At 40.4% G+C, this 11,302-nt stretch overlaps 1 protein-coding gene across 1 annotated transcript in view; it reads right to left on the bottom strand.

Moving 5' to 3' along the window:
• Nucleotides 1–344: 344 nt before the first annotated feature.
• CRLF3 (cytokine receptor like factor 3) overlaps nucleotides 345–11,302 on the bottom strand; it is a 39,058-nt gene continuing 28,100 nt past the window's right edge. The window contains exons 7-8 of the mRNA XM_014066404.2: nucleotides 6,600–6,712; nucleotides 345–4,125 (exon numbers count right to left, since the gene is read on the bottom strand). Of these exons, the coding sequence (XP_013921879.2) occupies nucleotides 3,869–4,125; nucleotides 6,600–6,712 (370 nt within the window). The 3' untranslated portion in view covers nucleotides 345–3,868. The remainder of the gene's footprint in view (nucleotides 4,126–6,599; nucleotides 6,713–11,302) is intronic.

Genomic DNA, 11,302 nt, shown 5'->3' with positions numbered 1-11,302 from the left:
TTTGACACTATACAACTTGAAAATTTCTGGATATGAGGGCAATGACACCATTACTATTTCTAAAGAAATGTAGGCTTTCGAAAATAATAAATTTAGAACCAAATTTTCTTGCAAAAAACCTTTCCTGGGTTTTCTACAGCATAATTTTAAGCAACTGTTTTCTATTTGCTGTTATCTATTCATTTCCTGATATTTCTCTTGAAGATCAACAGAGAAAAGACCCAAAGGATTTTAAAGGCAGAATTTAAACCAGAAAGTCCAGTTGTGTTTAAAATAAAAGCACCTTTAGAGCAACCATGACCAGGATGAATGCAAACCTCCAGAGAAAAGATTTCACTACTGGATAGGGTACAATAAGTCAAATCTTTATTCAAAGATCATGATACAAAGTATCTTGAGGTAAATACATACAAGTGCATACAAAACATAATTCCATGCTAACTTTGCCTCCAAGTATTGCCACCTCATATGAATACTGTCTGAACAAAGAATCCAATTTTTCAGAATTCTTACGGCTCTAAAATACTGATTCGATTTCTTTTGAACATTTTTGCTGCTCATATCAAGTTCAAGGTAAGCTTTTGAATAGCTTTCCTGTTTCATAGCTTTTTTTTTAAAACCAGCCTTTACACTCTCAAGAGATAAAATCTCTCTATTTCCTCTTTCTCTTCCATCCCCTGCTGCAGAAAGTCAGCCTTTGCTGGGGGAACAAATTTCTATTGCTATAGCAAAAAAGCTTTTACAAAAGTTTTAAGGGGAAAAATTCTGTATTAGCTCAGCATTAACATGCCTTCCTCATACAAGACAGAGGTCTGTGGTATATTCAAAAATGAAGATCTTACTCTATCCAAGGGAAAGATAAGAACTATAAACCCAGACATCTGGATAGAATCCGACTTTTAAATTTGGATTTACAGTTTTTGATCTTCTAAAAGTAGAACATTTGGATTATGTCCTCCATTCCGTATGTTTAAAAAAAAATTACTTTAGAACATTGTAAGGGCATTTTGTATGGTATACATGAGATCGCAAATTGTCCTGTGGCAATCCTTTAAGAGGGAACTGCATACATACGTGTCTGAATACCGTCACAAATCCCGATTTATGTGTAGCATTCTAAAAAGAAGGGAGAACTTCCAACCTACCATTATATAATGAACATACAAAGCTAAAGGTGAACTAAAATATCTCCTTCCTTTTTTTTGGTACCAGTTTTATTTTATGCTCGGATACATTTTCACAGAGATCAATAATGAGAGATAAAAAGTATATGGATGATCTGGTTTGCATCTGACATTCCTAGAAGAGGAACGTTGATACATTAATATCCTTTTCCACTGTATATTCACATAAGCATAAGGCAAGGTGGTGATTTATCTGAGTGCAAGAGAAGAATTTTGGTATGGCTTGATTTTAAACTGGGGAGGGGCAGAGATAGGATTCTATATTCCTTAAAAACCATCTTCTTACAGGATATCTTGAGATTGGGGGGGGGGGGCGGAGGGGAAAGAGAAGAGACTACCCATTTTTATTTAGATTCTGCTCCACAGAGTATTCCGTTAGCCTTCCCCAAAATCCTGCCTCCAGATATACTGGGAATTCAACCCCATAATTCTGATAACCAACAGGAAATGAAGCGAAATATGTCTAGAAATCATTAGATCGCAATAGACCATGAAATAAGGTTGCATATTCCTTATGTTAGTTACATATTCCTCAGTTACATATTCCTGAACCAAAGGACCTACCACCGGGTGACAACTTTTACTTAGTGCTGAAACCAGAGTAACTCCTAGCTGGCAATCCCACCGTATAAGAAGGGAAGGGAGGAATTTTGCTCTTCTTTTTAATCAGCAGTTCCTTTCTTTGCTAACTTATCAGACTGGGGTATGGCAGCTAAGGACTGCAGCGAAAGCCTCTGGGCCTAGGGTTGAAGACTTAAAAGTTTAAGAAAGAAACTGGTTGCAAATCTTACTTAACGGGATACCCCTATTGCAAGGAAACAGCTGCCAAGATTGGGTTTCCTATTTTAGGAGATGGGCATGCAGGCAATCTTCTTTCTTCTTCTTCTATATATATATATAAAAATGGCAGTGTGTGTCTGTGTGTTCCAGCATAACCCTGGAACGCCTTGAGCAATTTCAACCAAACTTAGTACACAGATGATTTACTCTCTGGAAACAAATACTGTGGGGGTAAGACAACCGGGGTTGTGTGTCTGTGTGTCTGTGTTCCAGCATAACTGGGGAACGCCTGGGCTACTGAAATGAAAAGGAATGAATTATATCTATAGTGTCAAATCACAGTATTTTTGTCAATGATAGTGTGTATTTTGGATTCGTGTGTGTGTGTGTGTGTGTGTGTGTTTGTTTGTTTGTTTGTTCCAGCAATACTTTAACTTGACACTATAGATACAATTCATTCCTTTTCCTGTCTAATACAGGATCGAGTTATCAGCTAGTTTAATCACACAAAGGTGCCCAAGATTAAAAGAGCAAAATGGAGATTAACTGCAGAGGTTGAGAGCAAGAATGCTTTAGCTGTTACTCTCTGCTTAAAATTAGTACCTGGCTTGCCTGCTAACTTGGTTACGTCAACCAAATTCTAAAAAGTACGGTAAGAGATTTCTACAATGCATTCTTTTCTACATGGTACCTCCTTGTTTGCAAGTTGGCTTGTATACCCTGTTGGCCTGACCCCGTTTCTATAAAATTTATCTGAACGCAAGTCCAGGTAAAGACAATTTACTTGCTACACAAAACTCTAGGCTCCGTACAAGTTATTCAAGAAAGATCTAAAACATTTGCGCCCTAAATATCTCTTGGGACTGTGTGATATTGTGTTGAAAAAGGCACAAGCTGTAAAAGGCACTACAATGAGCACAGAGGAGCAGGGAAAATGTCGCCTAAGCCAGGGGTCTCCAACCTTGGCAACTTTAAGACTTGTGGACTTCAACTCCTAGAGGTTCCTCAGCCAGCTTGCTGGTTGAGGAACTCTGGGAGTTGACGTCCACAAGTGTTAAAGTTGCCAAGGTTGGAGACCCCTGGCTTAAGTGACAAATGCCATGAATGAAATTTTCTATTTCACATCTGCAATATTGTTCAACAGAAGCACCAAACTAAGGCACGTCGGTATCATAGGCTCACCAAAACAAGCGTTTCGGCTCAGATTTCTTCTGCAAAATATAGCAAGGCACTGAAGGAAAAGGATAACATAGAGGCCAAAAAGCCTTATTGCCCAGCGGACAGAAAGCTTTTGGCAGGTTGAGGTACAGCATTTCAGTACCGAACTCTGATGAAGAGGAAAACATGCGTACAATTTTGGTCCTTTAACCCTGAGCCAAAGAATAACACTAGGCAAACTTTAGTAACGCATAACCAAGCATTGATAGCAGGACCAAAGTAACAGAATCATTTCTACTTTTTATTCCAAAACCAGGCTCTCTCTCTTGAAGATCTCCAGAGGTGGACTACAACTCCTATAATCCCCCTTTCATTAAGTCCTCAACTAGGGATTGTGGAAGATCATGTCCAGACCCTCTGGAGAACATCCAAACAGAGAGAGCTGTTCTAAAAAATAATAATAATAATACTCAAAATGCATGATGTCGATAGCAAACACAACAACTTACATAACTTTTCCAGGTTACTCAGCATTCCACCAATATTTAAGGTGAATCCAGTAGAGAAGACAGAGTTCAAGTAATGTTTATCTTACAGAAAAGTGGCATCAAGCAGATCACTTGAACCAAGAGCAATATACCAAAGACACACAGATTGAACAGCCTGAAGGAGCAAATAATTGTGTCATTGGAGTCCAAACCCTTTGAATGATGCCACCGAAAGACAAGTACTACCCAGTCTAAGAGTTAGAACACCAAAACTTTCCAGCCGGGATAGGAGAAGGAGCATCCAAAATACAGAGAGCCACAGCATTCATCAAGTACCCAGTCAAAGACAACTTCCCTGTTGTTGGAACTAATCGTCACTCTGAGTTTGAAGCTCCCCCCATTATTATTATTGCAAGGGCCTAAATTCACAGTTTCCATGTCGAAGGTTACAGCTGATCCTGAAGTCACTGCAGGCAACTGGTTGGTCATCTCTTTTCCATTGACAAAAACAGCTCCTGCAATAGAGAACAAAATGCTGGTGAGCCTACCTGTACACATAACAGGAGTTTTCAATTTCCCATGAAACTTCTGAGCTTTCTGAATTCACCTTCTTTAATGATTTGCAACACACTTCATGGACACCTTGTTAAATTACGTTCTTGTCACTAAAGACAGTAAATTGGCTTGCTTGCAAAACAAAGGTGGCATTCCAATTTTATTATTCCCAAATATGTCTCTTCTCTTTCATATCCAACTCCCCACATCAAAAGTGAATGGTGGAACTAGATACAGTAGCAGAACATTGTCATTAGCGTATTTTTCAGCCTATAAGATGCACTGGTGTATAAGACGCACCAAGATTTTGAAGAGCGTCTTATACACCGGTGCGTGTTATAGTCTGAAAAATACAGTAATGACAATGTTCTGCTACTGTATCTAGTTCCCCGGGATGGTTTCCACCATTCATTTTTGATGTGGGGAGTTGGATATGAAAGAGAAGAGACATATTAAGTAAGAAAAAATAGTTTTTGCCTTCCCTCAGCCCCCAGCAGCACTCTGCAGGCTTCAGCAAGGCTGGGGTAAGGCAAAAATGCCCCCGTTTTTGCAAAAAATGGGCAGGAAATGGGGCATTTTTCGCAAAAACGGAAGCGTTTGTGCCTTACCCCAGCCCTACTGAAGCCTGCAAAGTGCTGCTGGGGGCTGTGGGAAGGCAAAAACGCCTTTGTTTTTGCAAAAAATGGCCTGTTTTCCACAAAAATTGGATGTGGGGGCGGGACTTCGGGAAATAAAAAATGGCTGTATTCGGTATATAAGACACACCAACATTTCCACGCTCTTTTGGGGGGGGAAGGTGCATCTTATACTCTGAAAAATACGGTAGTTGGTCTCCTGACCAATACAATTATTAATAATGAAACCTCTCAAGAAAGACCATTTTATAAGAGTGCCCATTGCCCCCAAAATAGTTAGGACTTCTGCACTATTCCACATAGTGTCTGACACACACATCCATTGTACTCATTTACCATACTGGCAGCAATTATTAGGGGGAATTATTTTCTCAGTTCACAATTCTTATTTACAAGTGGTATGGCAAATCTTAAAAAATGTTGTTGTAAAGGGTTGCCTAATTGTTTGTGATCAAGGGCTACATTCTCCGTACAAAGCTTTTTTTAAAAAATAATTTTTATTCAACATTTTTAAAACATTAAAATCACAGTTACACTTTTACAGCTTTCCGTTATCGGTATTTTTTTTTTCTAATTTTGAATTTTCCGTTCTAAGGCCTATTGTTTTATACATATACCTCCTTATTTCATAGTTATTCATTTATATAATATATACAACATTTATACCTCTGTTGCTCTCTAAATGTATACCATTTCCTTTTGTTATACTTTCTATGTATTCATTATGCATTAATTTTGTATCTCTTTTCTAGCCAATTATACCACCTATTCCATGTCTTATAATACTGTTTCCTCTCTATCCCTTAGTTCCATCATTAATTTATCAATTTCCACGCATTCTGGCACCTTTTTTATAATCTTTAGAAGCTAATGACATAAAAGTTAGGATTTACTGATCTTCATGTATTTATAATTTCCCCCCTGCCAAATGAAAAGGAGGGTGTATTATGATGATGTTAAGAGGAAACCAGGCCATCAAAAGAACACGATGGCTGGACACCATCAAAGCTGACACCAGCCAGAGCATAGAAAAACTCCAAGAAATAGTGCAAGGTCAGAAGATGCCAAGAGTCAGACATAACTGAATGGATAACATCATTATCATCATTATGATGATAAGTATTGAAGGGGTAGTTGAGCACCTTTGCTCTAGCCCCCGTCAGGCTTTTGAAAATTAGAAGCCTGCTAGGACATGGATAGCATGTCTTGACATGCCTCTTTCCCAAGATACTGATTTTTTTGCACCTTCCTTGACAATCTTGGGAAATCACATTTATAATTTTCCACCACCTATTTAGGATTCCTGCATGTCATAAACTATATACCCGTGAGGGCGATACCCGTGATACCCGTGGCACGCAGAGCCTTCTCTGAGGGCACACCAGCCATCGCCCCAGGCCAGCTCTACTGCGCTTGCGTGCACACCTCCTGCTCACAGCTGGCCTCCAGGCTGCTACTGCACATGCACGGGGTGTGCGCGTGCATGTAGAGTGCATGCACGGAGGAACTCACATTGCATTTTGAGGGTTCGTGCAAGTGCACACACACACACCACATGCCCCATTTTAGGCTTGGAAGGCCTCCTGCACCAACCTGGAAGCCAAAAGGGGGCACAGAGCGCATGTGCGTGTGGGGGGGCTCACATTCCATTTGGGGGGTATGTGCGCTTTGGGCACTCAGCACCAAAAAGGTTTGCCATCACTGCTATATACAGTAGGTCTTAAAATAACAATACATTAGGATACAGTGGGGATTGCAGATCGGAAGGGTTGGCCAAATCAGATCTTTTTATAACTCACCATTGGTACTAATGCATACAGCTCTATCCCGTTGCAAAGAATCATAGCCATTCAGCTTCTCAACACAAACTCCAATACTATCTTTCTTGTCCGGCTGGCCAACTGTTTCAATTCTGTGAAGAGAAAGGTGGGGGGAAGGGAGAGGAAAGCAGCTATATTTAGAAAAAATGTTAATATAAACCACGTCCTTGATGATTAATGCACCCTCCTTTAAAGCTCACAGTCTAGGAATCTGCAATTCAGCTCTCTTCCATCTGGTGTTCCTCACATATACTGAAATCCAAATCCTACCATCCCAATATATGTCGGTATTTGATGCTCACAACACTTACCAGATTTGGGAAAGCTACTCTCATAGAGGGGATAGTTTCAATTTGCCTCAATTTATCTTTCTTAAAGGTGGAAAATTTCTAGGATGGGGAAAAACCAACCACCTTCGTGTTTTGCATAAGGGAAGGCCTTCATTGGATCAGTGGCCTCTTTAGCTAAAATGATACCATAGCAAATAGTGAAAATCTCTGCCAGTGATGTTGGAGAACAATGCCTGATGCTCTGAACAATACAGCTAGATGAACAATGTAACCTATTATCTAGCTCAGGGGTGTCAAACTCAAGGCTCACAGGCTGGATCCAGCCTGTGGGGTGCTTAGATCTGGCCCACGGGGTGTCCCTGGAAACAGCAGCCCATGGTGCCTCTACCAGCATGCGGGTCTCCCAAACTCTTTTCACTGGCAGAGTACTCAGGCCACCACAAGCACCCCGATACGAGTGACATCGAGCTGGTCACACCCACCCACCCCCTCCCCCAAGGTCAAACACAATCTTGATGCGGCCCTCAATGAAATCAAATGAAAATATCCCTGATCTAGCTATTGGCCATGCAGTTACGTCTTCCTGTCATATTGGGAGAAGTAACATTCTGCCTGCCAGCATTAATTAATAAGATGTTTGCTATCATGTCAAACCTTTTATTGCTTTTCCTTCTCAATAAAACTACTTATTTGTCTTTCAACCATTCCTTTGGGAAATTGTTCAGTTCTCTCTACAGGGTACCACTTTCAGACTAAACACTCCTGCATTTATTTATTTATTTATTTATGAACAGATGTCCCACTTTTTCATTATTTAAACAAACTCAAAGTAGTTTTCATTGGTAACCAATAAGCATTTAGTGTCAGAATCTCCGGAACAGATAATATGTTCAGATGCTTTATTAATAACGGTGGCAGTCGGAAGTACCATATTGTGCAGAAACCTGCTATGTGGGAAGAAATTTCAAACAAGTTGATGTCATGGCCTGAACAGAGGAACATATACACATTAACACAAGGGAAAACAGGAAGCATTATCTTCCAAGTTTTATTTAACCATTTGGAATCTATGGTTATGACTCTGAGGAAACCTTGAGACATAGTCCTTGATTTATGGCCACAGTTGAGCCCAAAGTTTCTATTGCTAAGAGGGTTGTTAAGTGAGTTTTGCCCCATTTTACGATCTTTCTTGCCACCGTTGTTAAGCGAGTCACTGCAGTTGTTAAGTTAGTAACCTGGTTGTAAAATGAATCTGGCTTCCCCACTGCTTGTCAGAATGCAAAAGATGACCACATGACCCCGGGACTCTGCAACCGTCATAAATACATGTCAGTTGCTGAGTATCTGAATTTTGATCACATGACTATAATTACACCTCCACAGTCATGTGTGAAAAACAGTCATAAGCCAATTTTTTTTAGTGACTCTGTAACTTCACTAAATGAATTGTTGTAAGTCGAGGACTACCTGTATTAAGTAGCAATCATGAAATGTGAGAGCATCCTGTTTGCTAAGAAAAGGAAAGAAAATGGAAAAAGGAGAAAGAGATAGAAATTTATTCCTTCTTTTTCGATGTTACAAGGTAATGTTATCTGCCCTGTAGGAGATAAGAACCTAAAGGTAGCCAACCTTTAAGTGGCCGGTATATTGGTACAAGTGTAGAAAGCCTGCCCCTCCCAGATTAAAATATTCTTCATTCTTAATATTAAAAAGAGGCAGGATGGAATATTTCCTCTAAAGGAGAAGATGAGAAAAATCTTAACAAAGGCAGAATTGATTGTTTGACCTTTGCCTAGAACGTGCATGTATATTCTTTTGTAGAGATAAATCACTATTTATTATTACAAACCTCTATTTGATGTTATTGCTCCTGGGTTGTCTCACAGAGTCACAATGAGCACACTCTGACACAGCCCCAGTTTTCCTGCCATAGGAAAGCAGCCTCAAGCAGAAGCTTGAAGAGGCTGGTCTTTAGGAATGGAGATTTTGTATCCATTCAGAAAGACTGGGCCAATTTGTTTAAGCAGAGAGACTCCAAATAAGTAACACAATTAGGCAAACCAAAGCAGACAAGATTAACTCAAACACCTAGGACCGTGATGGCAAACCTATGGTATGCGTGCCGGAAGCGGCACACAGAGCCATCTCTCCAGGCACGCCAGCTGTCGCCTGTTGCTCTTCCAGGTGGTCTTTGCCAGCTGGTCTTCACACACATGGAAGCTCCGGAAATCGGAAGAGCAGTTCCCTGTAGTTCGGTGCCAAAAAGGTTCACCAACACTGACCTAGGATTTGCATTTCCCCTTTTGCCTGAAGAGCCCACCATGACCCCTACATGATCCCACCGAAATCTGACAACAGCCATTAAAATACTGAAGGATATATTCTTGCACAGGAACAAGCATCTCAATCACAAAGCCCCAAAGAAAATATAAAAACCCACCTACTCTCAAGCCCATTTTGTCAGCTACCCCAGAAACATGCTGCTGTCACTGAAGTTTCTGGCTACCAAATAAACAGAGACCTTTTCTGCAGCGTGCCCCTCATTTTATTTCCAATGTCTTTCTCCCGGACCAGATTTTTCTTCCAACATAAGGGGGGGGGGGTCTAGGTTTATTTTAGAAGCCATTGCATTTATAACAGTTTGTGTTTAAAACAAAGCAGATACAATATATGCACCACCAACAATTTAAGCACAATTATTTCATAAACAGGAAAATATTAAACAAAAAAAAAATCCCCATGTTTTTAAGGAGAACAGGTCGGGCAGCAATGAGTTAATTCTTCCCCTTGATTTTGAGTAGACCTCAAAACAGGAACCATATTGTCCTGCTAATATTTTAGCCAGTTTTCCTTTTCTTCAGGAAGAGACTCAGCTGAGGGCTAATGTTACAAAATGGGGGAGAGGGAGGAGGAATCTCTACATCTGGAAACAATCCATAAGAGAAGGTTACTTGTAAAAAAAGAAAAGAAAAAGCAAGCAAAAGCTAAGATTTACAATCTCCAGTTGTTTCATCCTTAATTATACGTTGCTCGCTGATACATTTTTGAAAAAGGCTGTTTATAAGTTAAGTTCTTTTAACTGTGGACTTCAATATATTTTGGTGTGGAAATATTGCATTAGGCTTGACACCTTCCCACCTTCCCCTTTGATGCTACATTTAGTTCTTATTACCACTCTAGCTGGGAAGAACATAAGAAGTCCATTGTGAGAACAAACCTCTAGGCTAGCGTTTCATGTCCAAAAGGAGCTGATTAGATGTCTCTAGGAGGTATCCAAGCAGAGCATGAAACTAATGGTTACCAACTGTGACCCTGGCATCTTTATTAGATGGATGACTGCAGTTCATGGAAATGCCATTTGGCTATATGGATTAACTTATGCTCCAGCAATTTCTTGCAGATACAGAAGCTCAAAATAGAATGTTTTACAAGTTTATAAGAAAGCACAAACCCTGGATAAAATGGCAACCGAAAAGCAAGCCATATACTTGAATATATATGGGGGAATTTATTTATTGAAGTTAGATATTGCTTGATTCCCAGTAACAGGGGTGCCAGGCCTGCAGCCATCTTTTCTTTTGGATCTTTGGCCTGCCACACTTTCTGATATTCTACTATGCATTTTCTATTGTGGGAAAATGGGAGGGGGGAATTGTAAGGAGTGAGATGCTGTGTAGCCATAACAAAATTCTTTGTAGAAAGCCAAGGTCATCCTTTGTCTCTGCATCTCTGCATCTGACCAGAATTGGATGGGTGGAAGCTGCCAGCATGGCAGTGGGAAATTGGACCATGGGATGGACTTGTGGGCGTGGGGGCAGGATCTTGAACTCTCAACTAGGTGGGGAAAACCGGGAAGCTTTCAGATTCGGGTTTTCCCAGATATGCCCACATGGCTCTCTTAATAAATTGGAACTTTGAGCACTATTTTGTCTTGGACTCTGATTTACTTTTGGATGCTATTTGGAACCCTCACAAAGCTGTGCTGTAGCTTACACAGTATTCAGAAGGAGGAAGGGAACTCCAGACCTGTGTGAAGTTGAACCACAACTAAATACACTCTCTGAAATACAAAATAGGACACCCTATACGAGACTGAGTTTGAACCGGATACATAGGCTGGGACTGTCACGATCTTCTGTTCAATGCTGCCCAGATATGCAGGCAAGGACTATCACAGCCTTTTCTAGGGGGGCAGGAAGACACAAAAATTCCAACTCCTATTGAGGCTGATTAAGTACATTACAAAAGTTGGACTAGACTTCAGCTGCACAGCACTGCACAGAATGTAAGCAGCTGTCATCTGGGGATGGTTGCATAGACCTTCTTTTTATACATCAGCAAATGTTAACATTTCCCGCTTGAATGTGCCTTGCCTCCCTCCCACCTCCCAGC

This window comes from Thamnophis sirtalis, unplaced genomic scaffold (genome assembly GCF_051295495.1).
Source record: "Thamnophis sirtalis isolate CommonGarterSnake01/CBP01778 unplaced genomic scaffold, rThaSir2_p1.2 scaffold_3, whole genome shotgun sequence".
NCBI lineage: Eukaryota > Metazoa > Chordata > Lepidosauria > Squamata > Natricidae > Thamnophis > Thamnophis sirtalis.
This window is presented reverse-complemented; position numbering and strand designations above follow the sequence as displayed.